The 14,372-nt window shown below is 34.0% G+C and overlaps 1 protein-coding gene across 6 annotated transcripts in view; it reads right to left on the bottom strand.

Moving 5' to 3' along the window:
* Positions 1-2,625: 2,625 nt before the first annotated feature.
* LOC107873370 (E3 ubiquitin protein ligase RIN2) overlaps positions 2,626-14,372 on the bottom strand; it is a 57,963-nt gene continuing 46,216 nt past the window's right edge. For 3 of the 6 annotated variants that reach the window (XM_016720207.2, XM_047414738.1, XM_016720206.2), the window contains exon 13: positions 2,626-2,936. In XM_016720207.2, the coding sequence (XP_016575693.1) occupies positions 2,880-2,936 (57 nt within the window). In that variant the 3' untranslated portion in view covers positions 2,626-2,879. Of the gene's footprint in view, positions 2,937-11,234; positions 11,542-14,372 lie in introns of those variants that run through there. The other 3 variants (XM_047414736.1, XM_047414737.1, XM_047414735.1) reach the window with 1 other exon arrangement.

The raw sequence follows: 14,372 nt of genomic DNA, 5'->3' as shown, positions 1-14,372 counted from the left end.
TATATAAATAAAGTAAATAGTGTATCTATATTGAGGAGATAAGAGATTGTTCTTATCCATATAAATATATCATAAATTCATTTTCATAATGAAATAATATAAAATAACTAAAGATACGTTATTGATAGTTGAAAATTATCTATAAAAAAATAGAGCATAAATCAAATAAATATTGGTGGAGTTAAATTTTTTTTAATAAAGAGATCAAAAAATATATTATTTACTGCTAGTTTAAAGGTATTTTACATGCAGGTTAATTTATTTATTTATTATATCGTACTCTCTTCATTCCTCTTTATTTGCTCTATTTGGGTTGGACACACACCTTAATCTCTTACTCCTATAAAATTAAAAGTAATTTCACTAATATACTCCTAATTAAATTCTATACCTCTTTCCAAATCAATAATGACTACATTTGTTGAGTAAGGGCATAATAGGAACATTTTGTTCAAACTATTCTTGAAAGATTAAAGTAGCAAATATTTAGGAATATAAGCACAGCCAAAATGAAGCAAATAAAAAGAAATGAGTGAAGTATTATATATTTTATTTTTAAGATTACAAATCTCAACTTTTATGAAAGCTTGCATATAATTATATTTATATCATATAGTCAAAGCTCTTTACTTTGACCATTTAATGTACTACAATTTTTTTAAGAAATTTTTTCTTTTAAATATCTATTTTGCGAGTTGACATGCACATCAATTGTGATTACGCCTACAATTCATAAGCAAATATAAAAATTATGTGTTCGAAGGCTTATATGAATATTACATATGTAATTCTTTTTCATTTCTAGTAAAACATTAATAGACATATTTAATTATATTTTTTGTAAACTTATTTGATAATGAATAAAAAAAATCTTTAAATAGGTTAACTTTTTAAAATTTTAACCCACCAAGTTCATGCGTGATAGTATTTTTTGAATAAAAAATTAAAATATCAAAAGCTTGGAGTATTAGAAATATTAGCAGAATCAGAATTTTCACTTAGAAAATTTAAAATATAAGAAAATAAATATATGAAAAAAAAAAATCAACATTTACCACATAAAATATAAAATAGTTTTAGTTCTATACAAACAATTTAGTATTTCGTGAAAGGAGATTCTTGAGCAAAAAAATAAAATATTAAAAGTTTAGAGTATTAAAAATTTTGGCGGCAGCAGAACACTTAGAAAGTTCAAAATATAAGAAAATAAATATATGAAGGAAAAAATTTAGCATTTACCATATAAAAATATAAAATAATTTTAATTCTATATAAACAATTTAGTATTTCATAAAAGGAGATCCTTGAACAAAAAATAAAATGTTAAAAGTTTGGAGTATTAAAAAAAAAAACCCATATGCATGGTTAACTATTTTATTTACTACTATATATAATTAAAGGTTGGGGTGACTAAAATTATCGAAATTCCTTTGGTAGTCACGCCAACCTTCACTTATAATAATAATAATAATAATAATAATAATAATAATAATAATAATAAATAATTTATATATATATATATATATATATATATATATATAATAGAAATAAAAATAATAGTAGTAGTAAAAAATATGAAAGAAAGAGAATAGTACCCACAAAGGACAAATTAGTAGTACTACCAACCCTTTACTTCTATATTAGTAGAAAAAATGCTGGTTGAAAATTATGAAAATCTTGAGAAAGAACAAACTTTGGAGTTTGAGAATTGCTTGTTCTATGAATTATCGAGTCATTCAAGTTCTAGACTTTTCATATATACTATATATTTTTAATTCTTGACTTAAATATTTGCTAATATATTATTGCTATTCAGATTTTAATTATTTATGTATATAATTAAATATTTTAATTTTTTTATATTATTATCACCGCACTTTCAAAAGACAATCATCTCACGGTTCGCCTCGCTACATGGCAAGGCAAAGTCTCATCACCTTTCGCCATCCAAAACGCTGGGTCAACTCCCAACTCCAAAAAATTATTATCTTCATGACCAAACGGAAGCTTAGATATGTTTTCCATAAGGATATGATAGACATTTAAGACATTTTAAAACAGTGAACCTGTTCAAAGTTATATCTTATAGACAAAAATTGAAACTTAGAGTTGTCTATCAAACATAAGTTCTAATTTTTACTCATGAGGCAAACATTTAGGACTTTTTAAGACAATGAACCTATTCAATTGACACAAGTTCTGTGTTATAAGTGAACATTAGAATTTATCTAGCAGGACAAAAATTCATGACTGCACACTTTGAGCGACACAAATTAAACACTTTGAGGGACCTAGGTGTAATTTCCTGCTAAACAAAGATTACCATCGGAATGGCACTATATATGCCCCAGGGAAAGCATTTAACTGCATGGTTTCAGACAAACTCAACCTTGTATAGCGACAACAACTCCATTAAACATCAGACAACTAGTCTAAACTTACAAATCTTGATACAAAATCAGTTCAGTCAGCATCCCAGTCGGTTTCCTTAGGAACCTTTTCCACCAAAATGCTCTAATCAAAAACTCGAATTTGGCGTACCACAATCAACAGGTTTCACCCGATATTATTCAATGCTATGCTGTTGAAACAGTCGAACAAAGTAAATTGGCAATATCTACTATGTATGCCAAAAGAACATGCTCTTTTATTTCGCAAAAAAGGAATTATTATAACATTTATCTCTAACTGCAGGTTCTCTAAGTTATTTATATGTACAAAAAAAGTGAAACTTATATATATCAGGTATAATGCAGTGACAAGGCTTGGCACCATAACATAGTTGGAAACCTCACTCCTGTACACAACCAGTGCTTCAATTTTGATCTGCCTTAGTGAAAGACATACCACAACAGTATCACAAAGAAAGGTATGTATAATCACATGTGCAAAAGATTATTCACAGTAACAGTTACCGAGTGCGTTCTCTGTAAATCCTGCAAATTCAAATTTATCAACTTTTAATTGCAATTCTGAAAGAAGCGCCAATACAGGAATGTTATAGATAATGAGTGGTTCATGGATGAAGCAAACTTAGAACTCATTAGTCCATTATAGCTACAATTGTATATTAGTACTATTTCTCAAATGGCAGTACATTGCACCAAGGCAAACTTAGGCCCCTTTCATTCTATTTAGGAAAAAGGTTCAAATATGCCACTGAACTATCAGAAATAGCTCATTTATGCCATCAGTTAAAAGTTGAGCTCATTCATGACATCACCATTACAAAACCAACTCATCCATGCCATTACTTTTTAACGGTGGTTTTCAAAAACAACTTTGCCACGTGGCCTTTTATTAGAGTTCCACGTCATTAATTAAAATAAACAAAAAGACTCAAATATACCATTGAACTATCAGAAATGGCTCATTTATGCCATCAGTTAAAAGTTCGGGTCATTCATGTCACCACCGTTATAAAATCAACTCATTCATGCCATTACTTTTTAATGATGGGTTTTTAAAAATAGCTTTGCCACGTGGTCTTTTATTAGAAGTCCACGTCATTAATTAAAAGAAATCAATATTAATTTCAAAATATCTTAAATTAGTTAGTATCAGGATTATTTATTCCAGCATTTATACCATAATGATGGGAGAAGTTATCCCATATACATGGCGGAATAATTGGAATAGCGGACTTCTTTTTAAGCCGTTATTTGAAAATGATTTTTCAACAATGTATGCTCCACTAATTTGTGGTGGGAGAAGTTATTCTATATGCATGGTGGGATAATTAGGATAACAGACTTCTTTTAAGTCGTTATTTGAAAATGATTTCTTCAATAATGTATACTCCCCTAATTCGTGATGGGAGAATGGAGAAGTTCTATTGGTACACCTCTTTCTTTTTCTTGCTTGCTCTAATCGTTCATTGGTTTATTTTCTTGCAACTTCGGAGTATATACTGGAGTCACTGGAATTTAAACTAATCAGTTACTGTAGGATAGAATTTTTGAGGTTTCTGTTAAGCGTAGCATTTATAATGATTTAGAATCAACTAGAAATAGCCAAAAGATATACATTAATCACTATTTTTTCTGATTAGAAAAATAGTTGTTGTAGGAAACAAAATATTTTAATGGGTGTGGGTCGGATTATGTTAAATGAATCGGTTGTTTTTAATGGGTTTAAGATATTTTGAAATTAATATTAATTTATTTTAATTAATGTCGCAGACCTCTAATAAAAGGCCATATGACAAAAATGTTTTTAAAAATCCACCATTAAAAAGTAATGACATGGATGAGCTGATTTTATAACGACGATGGCATGAATGAGCTGAACTTTTAACTGATAGCATAAATGAGTCATTTCTATTAGTTTAATAGCTTATTTGAGCCTTTTTTCTTATTTTAATTAATGACGAGGACCTTTAATAAAAGGTCACATGTCAAAGCTGTTTATTAAAATCACCGTTAAAAATTAATGGCATGAATAAGCCAATTTTGTAACGGCGATGGCATGAATAAGCCAAACTTTTAACTGATGGCATAAATGAGTCATTTCTGATAGTTCAATGGCATATTTGAGCCTTTTTCCTTCTATTTGTAACCTTCAGGATGAAAGAGTTACATTATTTAATATTACTAGATATTTTAGCTTCTTTTTTTTTCCTTTTAGGTTGGGAATGGGGGATGAGGTTTGGGGAATGAAAATAGCGCAAGGCAAATTTCTTCAAGAAATGTCAAGCAAGATGGACAGTTAATGTACAGTAATACATATCTTGTGTGTAAATTTGCCACCAGCCACCCAAATAACAATCCCTGAAAAGTGGACTTATTGCCACTTAGCACGAGATCGTAGCCCGCTAGTAGCCCACTATTACTAGCACGAGATCGTAGCCCATTATCACTTGATATAAAGGTAAGACATTTAATAACTATAACATATCAAGGTGAACAATTAAGACAAAGATTAGAGTACTATGAATTTCCATTGTGTCATTGTAGTTCTATTTTCTGTGCCTTTCTTTCTAGTAGTTAACTAATGCCCTTTTCAGTACTAAGTTTTTTAAATTGTTTTGACAAATATTCATGATTTCTATCGGTTCTTAAAGTCTTCATACTTTTATCTAATTGACTGAGCTTTATTCATATATCTTTTGAAGCATTCAAGTGCTTCAGATTTATGAGAAATCAAATAGACATAACCAAAACGCATGAAATCGTCAATAAATGTAATGAAATATAATGCACCAGACCTTGCCCTCACATTCATTCGACCACAACTATCAGAATGAATTAATTGCAGTGAGAATTCAGCTCTTTAGCCATCCCAAATAGTTAGCACGTAATCTTTCCAGCAAGACAATTTCCACATGTTGGAGAAAGAACATAGATGTCCTTCATTCGTCAATCTAGTCATTCGATCTTGTCTTATGTGACACAATCTAGCATGCCATGTAATAATATAACATTACTGCTATATATAAGGGAGCATCCACTTTTTTGATAGTCTTCACATGATTTTGGTTGATCTCTTTTACCCCTCATTGAAGTTTTTATGACCTTTTAAGTTAATATATATCTTAGTAAATTTTAAAAACTTTTAACGACTTTTACATGCTACTAAAAATAAAAAAGCTGATAGTGACCCTCACAAAGCATACTCAAAACATATTTGAATCTTTATGTTATATGAAAATGTTATTAAACTTGTTTAAATTATATTTGTCTTAAGAATTTATTATAGACACACAAATAATTATCCTGTCACGTAACTTCAATCATAATATAGACTTAATTGTTGAATTAAAATATTGTTCTTATAATGTTATTTATTGGTGTAATTTATAATTTGTCATTTGCAATTTCATTTTTTAGTTGTCGATTAAATATAGTCTATTTTATTTTAAAATGTAATTTTATGTCGTACATGCTGACAAACAAACAAAGATTTCACTTAAGATAGAATTAAATTTTAAGTTAAAAGAATGAGCACAATTAATATATCATTGTTAAATACTTTTAAAAAGTGTCAAATATATAAATTAGTCTTTTCATTTAAATCAAATAAAATAAATTTCAGAACACGATATATTTAGTAAATATAATTTTATGGGCTCGCAGTTTTAACATAAAATTTACCTATTAATATTAAAAGAGGAATAATAAAATATTATTTTATTATTTATTCCTAAAATGCTTGAAAAAAATTGTAAGTAAAGAAACCAAAACAGTATATGAAGCTCAACTTGAATCAATTGAGTTTATAATCTCGAAAGATTTCAGTAAAATAAAAATTAGAAAAGCTTTCATACATGCATTTGTTTGATTTTTTTTTAAAGTCTAATATTTAAACTAAGAAAAATATTATCTTTTGACTCCCAATACCATTTTGTACTTTACTATTTTAGTAACTTCTTAGAAAGTGTCAAATTGATGTCACAAAAACGAAAAAGTGAGAATAAGAAAAAATTAAAAATATTTTTATTTTTTAACATTAGTATGGGCTCGAGCTTAGCACAGGTCAAATAACACTAGTTATTATTAATAGAATAAAATGTCATATCAACATAATAGTCACAAGTTGAAGGATTACAATTTGAAAAGATAGAGCAATCATAACGAAGTTCAAAATCATAAAAGAAACATTGTCTAGAGTTTTTTTTTTTTTGGTTAAAACATTGTCTAGAGTTATTCTAACACCACTGCAACAACAACAACAACAACAAAAAACCCAGTATATTCCCACATAGTGGGGTCTGGGGAGTAAGATGTACGCAGTCCACACCACTACCTCCGGAGAAGTAGAAAGGTTGTTTCTGATAGACACTCGGCTCAAGACAAGGAATAATAATCAAATCCGTAATAAAGCATGTAACAAAATGACAAGACATAAATACGCCACCCACAAGGAATAATAAACAAAGAATAGTCAACAAATTCGTAATAAAGTATGCAACAAGGTGACATAACCCAAGAATAATACACCGACCAAGTAATGTCCTACCCTAACAACCCAAGTTGGCACTAGCCTTCTATCCTAATTTACGTCCTCCAGATCTTCCTATCTAGAGTTATGTCCTCAGTGAGCTGTAACTGCTCCATGTCCCGCCTAATCACCTCTCTCCAGTATTTCTTCGGCCTACCCCTACCCCGTCCGAAACCATCCAACGCTAACCTCTCACACCTACGAACCGGGCATCCGTGCCCTTCCTCATCACGTGTCCGAACCATCTCAATCACATTTCACGCATTTTGTCCTCCACAAAAGCCACTCCAACCTTTTCCCGAATAGTTTCATTCCGAACTCTATCACCCCTAGTAAGCCCACACATCCAACGCAACATCCGCATTTCCGTCACTTTCAATTTTTGAATGTGAGAGTTCTTGACTGGCCAACACTCCGCTCCATACAACATGGTCGGACGAACTGCCACCCTGTAGAATTTGCCTTTAAGCTTGGGCGGCACCTTCTTATCACACAATACCCCCGAGGCGAGCTTCCACTTCATCCATCCTGCCCCAATACGATGGGAGACATCCTCGTCAATCTCACCGTTCCCTGAATCATATACCCGAGATACTTGAAACTATCTATCTGACACACTACCTAGGAATCCAACCTAACTACCACCTCGTTCTCCTGCCTCAAATTATTAAACTTGCATTTCAAATATTATGTCTTGCTCCTACTCAACCTAAACCCTTTAGACTCAAGGGTCTATCTCCACACCTTTTAACTTATCATTCACACCCCGCGTCTCATCAATCAAAACTACACCATCTGCAAAAAGCATACACCAAGGCACCTCTCCTTGAATACGCTGCGTCAACACATCCATCACTAAAGCAAACAAAAATGGGCTAAGAGTAGATCCCTGATGCAACCCTATCAAGATAGGAAAATGTGTTGAATCTCCTCCCGTCGTCATCACTTGGGTCTTAGCTCCATCATACATGTCCTTGATTGCTCTGATATACGCCACCGGGACCCCACTCACCTCTAAGCATCTCCAAAGAACCTCCCTAGGGACTTTGTCGTACGCCTTCTCCAAGTTGATAAACACCATGTGCTGACCCTTCTTCCTTTCCCTATACTGTTCCACCAGTCTCCGCACCAGGTGAATTGCCTCTGTCGTCAAGCGCCCGGGCATAAATCCAAACTGGTTCTCCGAGATAGACACTATCCTCCCCAACCTCAACTCGACCACTCTCTCCCAAATCTTCATAGTGTGGCTGAATAACTTAATACCCCTATAGTTGTTGCAACTCTGAATGTCCCCCTTATTCTTATAAAGAGGGATCATAGTACTCCACCTCCAAGCCTCGGGCATTTTTGCCGATTTGAAAATGTCGTTAAATAATTCAGTCAACCACCTTAAGCTAGCCTCACCAGAAAACTTCCAAAAATCCACAGGAATCTCATCAGGTCCCGTCGCCCTACCCCTACGCATCCTAGGAACAGCCTCTCTGACCTCCCCCACCTGAAAACGTCTACAATAACTAAAATCATGACACTCCTCTGAGTGCTCTAGCTCCCCTAACACAATAACTCTATCCCCTTCATCATTCAAGAGCCTATGAAAGTACGACTACCATCTTTTCTTAATGTGCCCGTCCTCTACCAAAACGACTACCATCTTTTCTTAATGTGGCCGTCCTCTACCAACACTCTACCATCCTCCCCCTTAATGCACTTCACCTGGTCGAGATCCCGACCCTTCCTCTCCCTAGCCTTAGCAAGCCTAAACAACCTCTTTTTCGCTCCCTTCTCCTCTAACCCCGTATACAGGCTCTCGACCGATATCGTCTTAGCAGTCGTAACTGCTAACTTAGTCTCCTTCCTAGCTAACTTGTACTCATCCCTATTAACCCGCTTCTCATCTTCATCCTTGCTCTCAACCAACTTAGCATACACCCCCTTCTTAGTCTCCACTTTCTTCTTAACTTTTTCATTCCACCACCAATCCCCCCGACGACGACCAACCCGGCCCCTGGAAATACCCAACACCTCACTAGCAGTCTCTTTGATGCAACTAGCCACCCTATCCCACATACCATCCACGTCCCCCATACACTCCCACACAACTCTAAAAAATATAAACAACGATAGTAACAAAGCAACAGAAGGAAATAGAAGGCACAAGCAAAGTAGATGGAATAATCAAGAAAAAGTCAATCCCACAAATAATAAATAAGTCAAGCGATGAAATAATCAGGAAAAAGTAGGTAGCAAAGGTTAGAAAGCACCGGGTTAGCAGACTGATACAAAAAATCTCGCCGAAAAATTCACGTTGGAGCTCCAAATTCAGATCCGGTCGAGCACAGACCAGTAATCTGGACACACCGGGGTCCGTCAGGTAAGCTGGACACGCCGGAGTCCGAGTTGGTCAAGCCGACAGAAAACTTGCCCTGTCCCGCCAACGAAAGCAGTGGAAAAGTGCAGAAAGGGCGTAGAGAGATGGGTGAAGAGAGAAAAAACTAATTGGGGAAACGAACTTACCTGCCGCCGATGTTCCTGAGTCGGCACCGACGCTGGAGTACCAACGGTCACGTCAACGGTGACGTTAGTTCAGACCAGAGACGTTAGTTCAGAGACGTTCAATGATTTTTCAAAAAATAAATAAATAAATCAAAACCAACATCTAATAGAACAAACTCAGATACTACGTTTCATTGATTCTTTGAAGCATATAGGACGCCATACAACATCAAAGATCAGTCACCACGTAAGTCTACTTTGCAAGTGTTAATATCTTTGATTTCAAAGACTTCAAATCATGCATTATTTCCTACATATATCCATCTTGATCTAGGTGAAACTCAATGAAACTCCACAAACAGTTCACTTCTAGATCAGGACTCACATGGTCGATGAGTTTACAATCCATATAGAATAAGATTCTGTTAAAAGCAGAGAGCTAGAAACATATATAGCACTTAAAAATGCTACATTTTTCTGCTCGAAACAATCACGAGCAAAATGCCCTAGAACTTGACAATTCTAACACTTCATCCTGCTCGTCTTTCTTCTTGACAAAAAGTTTTTCCTTCTTGAAATTCGGCTTGTTCTTTTTCTCAGAGGGTCCTTCTTTGATCTCCTTAACCTTCCCGTTCTTTTTTCAATTTTTCTTGTGCTTGAAGCCTGAAGACTTCTTACCACTTGATTTTGCCATAAAGGCATTAGAAGCATCTCTAGCAGCACCAAGTTGCTCGTCCTCAAGTTCAACATCACGAAAAACATCAGAAAAATTTTGATGTAATTATTGTGGGTTAAATTAACCTTCAAATGCTCCCAATTATTGGGAAGAGACCAGATCACTACTTGAATCTGTTTCTTATCAGAGTGAACATGACCCACCCTTTGAGTTGAGCTATTATGTTTGACATCACCCTAAGGTGTCTCTGATGTTTTGATCGTGATGCTTCTTGTAAATGCCAAATTTGATAGTTAGCAATCTGAGGCGGGTGACATATGTAGCCCTATATGTTCCTCGCAAGTGTGTCCGACATGAACAGTAGGATTATTCCTCACATTCATGAATGAGGTCATTAACCACAGAACTAACTGTTATTCCACGTGCAGCGGAATCAATTATTTTTTTAAGCTTTATAAGCTTCAAGATATCTTTTGTGGTGTGCAGTGTTATCCTCTTCTGGTTGACTTAAAACATGGTTAATACCTTCAAGAGCATTTTGCTCTTCCAGTACATACCATATTTTATGACTCTAGATGTCGTAATTGTCACCCTTTAATTTCTCACATTTGTTCAAGTCTGCAATGATACTTTTTGATGTCATGTCTGTGATTAGATTACGCAAGTTCATTTAACAATTATGCATGTGACTTACACATTTAAGCAAATCAATTCTCATAAAGGTTTCACATTTAGTGCAAAATCGAAAGGACATGTACGCTTCCAATCATCATCTACGAACTAAATATTCAACCAAAATTAAAATTAATTTCTTAATATGTAACATAATATATATTGAAGACTATAATAACATAGGTTTTTAAGTCTAATCATTTTACAATATTCTACTATACAACTACAAAAACTTATTATACATATAAAAGATAGTCAAATATGTGTTAATAACAGAATTTGTAAAACTACAAGTTACAAAAATATTAAACTATGATTCTTTGTACCTAGCTTTTAGAGCCAATGTGAATCTCCATAACGATTCATGAGGACCAAAGTCGTGATAGATATCAGATAATTCATCCTTCCAACAGCTTGGTAAGAATTTTAACAATATGCCCAATAAATCCCAATCTTCAACATAAATATAATAGTCATATATTTTATTTATTATTGTCCAAACACGATTGAGAAAATTTCGTAAAGTTTCAACTTCGGTCATTTAACTCCTCAAATAATTTTCTTCCTTTCCTTTTACAAGCTCTTTTCTCTCTATTTAGATTTGCAACATCCTAGAATCATTCCTTATGAGTTCAGACTAACGTCTGAATCATTACTGATTTTAGTCCTCTTGCGACACACTTTTCTACAATTTTCCTTTGCTCGTGTTTTAGAGCCACTCTCACTTGGAGCAATTTGAGCATGTCCCCATTCAACCATATCTAAAATGGGAACAAGGAATCAAATATTGGTTATAACCATTTAATGCAACAACGTAGGTCACAATGACAATCTATAAAAGCAACTTTAGGACTATGGAGTCGAGAATAATATCAAGACATATTTTTACAAGCATGAAAAAGTTATTTCAACGAAATTACTTTAACATTGAAGAATCCTCATTCAAATAATAAGTCATAACATACATTTCCTAAAGTTCACAACTTTTCAAATTTAATATTAAATAAGGACTATAAACTCTTTGTATTCCTTATTAAAATATTATAAAGAAAAAAATAAAGTACTACACGTTTTCCACTGTTCCTTTTCTAGAATTTTCTCCTTTCTTAATGAAAGGTGAAGTGCATAGCACTATTTTCTTTTTCAGAAGAGTTAACGACCCTATTTTCTTCCTTGCACTTCATCTTCTCAAAAATACTTGCACAGAACATATTCTTCTTTATTTCTCTTTTCAAAACAAATTTGAAGGATATGAAAAGAAAGCCCACGGATCTGTTTTTTTTTAATTTATTTATTTCACGTCTCCTACAAAATTTCGATGGAGGAATCCAAGGAAATACACAAATTTATAATCAGATTTGTGGCACAATGATAGTGCATCTGATTTCAGATCAGAAAGATGCATTTACGATCCACATCGGATCTATATTCGGTTCTCTTTTTTTTCTAAGAGGTGAGTACAAATTCATAACAATTAATTTCAATAGTTTTCACACTAATTTTGTATCAAAATTAATTTGATAGTGTCAAAAATATATAACCAGTGTAATAACTACGAAAAACTAGAACAATTAACCTAAGCTCTGATACCAATGTAAGTAATTTAAGCAAAAACAACAGATTGTGTACCTTAGACTCGCTGCGAAAGTTGTTGATTTTGCTAAAAAAAAGTAATTGCCCCAAATCGACTTTGTCTCTCTTTGGAACAGCGTATTCTTCACAAACTAAGAGTCTTTTTGGTGTTGATGTTTATCTTTGTTTTCTTGCTTCTCGTTTTTTAATCACTTTACTTCGAAGAAGATGATTAATAAAGGGAAATTGTGATAGATGTTCACTAGTTACAGAGTAACAGTTCACCCCTCCCTTTTTTTTTTTAATTAAGATAATCTTCAATCCTATCTTCTTTCCAGAAAAAGAAAAGAGTCGGATCGGTTCAATGGGCAACCCATGACCTGCAAAATCTAACATCTCCCACTTTGCACATGGTGGACAAGACCCAGGTCAGTATGACATCAACAAGACACTCGATTCGTATGACAAATAGTCCGTGCGACCGATGAGCATCAAGAGTTTTACCTATAAGATTTTACAAGCTACACAAGAATCCAATTACTTATGGAAAGAATTCGCTACTAATATGAGGATACTATTACTCACCATTAGAATATGAATATGAATAGAAATAGTATATGGAATCCTAGTTGGAAAAGGAGTCTAATGTAGTATCTATAAATAGGGCCTCATATGTAATAATTTAGACAATAGTTCAATAATATTCTTCTCTTATATTTCTCACATGGTATCAGAGCATTGGTGAGATAACTTCAGAAAAAGAAAACTCCGTCACCGTGCATCAATTTTCGGTGACTGATGTGTCATTATCTATTTTGTGGGTGGTGTGCAAAATCCAACACCACCACGAGGATCGGAAAGCTAAGTCGACAAAAACCCGACCAAAACCACTAGAAAAATCCAAGCCACACGCTCCCACGTGCCTGCAGGAGTTCCATTTTTCCGATGAGATATGTGTCACAAAACCGCATGAGGTATTCTTCGATTTTAGAGGAATCTACAATACCTTCTACAACTCCATCTATAGTGCCACCACTCCTAACTTATCATCATCGTCCACATACAACATTAGGCTCAGATGATTCCCGTCCTGCACTTGACTCTACACCTACTACAGACTTGTCTCCTCCAATTGCACTTCGAAAAGGTATACGGTCCACCAGTAATACTAACCCTCATTATACCCTTTAAAGTTATCATCGTCTATCATCATCCCATTATGCCTTTATATCATCTTTGTCCTCTGAATCCATCCCTAAGTCCACAAAAGAAGCACTTTCTCATCTTGGATGGCGATAGGCTATGATTGACGAGATATCTGTTTTACATACGAGTGGTACTTCAGAGCTTGTTCCTCTCCCTTCAGGTAAATCAACGGTTGGTTGTCGTTGGATTTATGTAGTGAAAGTTGGTTCAGATGGCAAAATTGATAAGAGTTAAGGCTCGCCTAGTTGCCAAGGGGTACACTCAGATATTTGGCTGGATTATAGTGATACTTTCTCTCCCATGGCTAAAATAGCATTTGTTCGTCTTTTTTTATCCATGGTTGTTATTCGACACTGGCCTCTTTTTTAGTTGGATATCAAGAATGTTTTTCTCCATGGTAACCTTGAAGAGGAAGTTTATATAGAGAAACCACTTGATTTTGTTGCTCAGGGGAGTCTAGTCTAGTGGATATCTGGTGTGTCGATTGCGTCGACCACTTTATGGTCTAAAACAATCTCCCCAAGCCTGGTTTGAAAAGTTCAACATAGTAATTCAAAAGTTTGACATGATTCGTAGTGAAGCAAATCACTCCGTGTTTTATCGACTGCTCCAAATCTATGTATTTTTTTATGGTTTACGTTGACGATATCATTATTACGGGCAATGATCAAGATGGTATCATCAGATCGAAGCAACACCTCTTTCAGCATCTCCAGACTAAAGACCTCGACAGAGTAAAATATTTTTTTAGGTATTGAAGTTATTCAGTCCAGATCAGGTATTGTTATTTCACAATGCAAGTATGCCTTAGATA

The sequence above is a fragment of the Capsicum annuum genome, chromosome 6 (assembly GCF_002878395.1).
Source record: "Capsicum annuum cultivar UCD-10X-F1 chromosome 6, UCD10Xv1.1, whole genome shotgun sequence".
NCBI lineage: Eukaryota > Viridiplantae > Streptophyta > Magnoliopsida > Solanales > Solanaceae > Capsicum > Capsicum annuum.
This window is presented reverse-complemented; position numbering and strand designations above follow the sequence as displayed.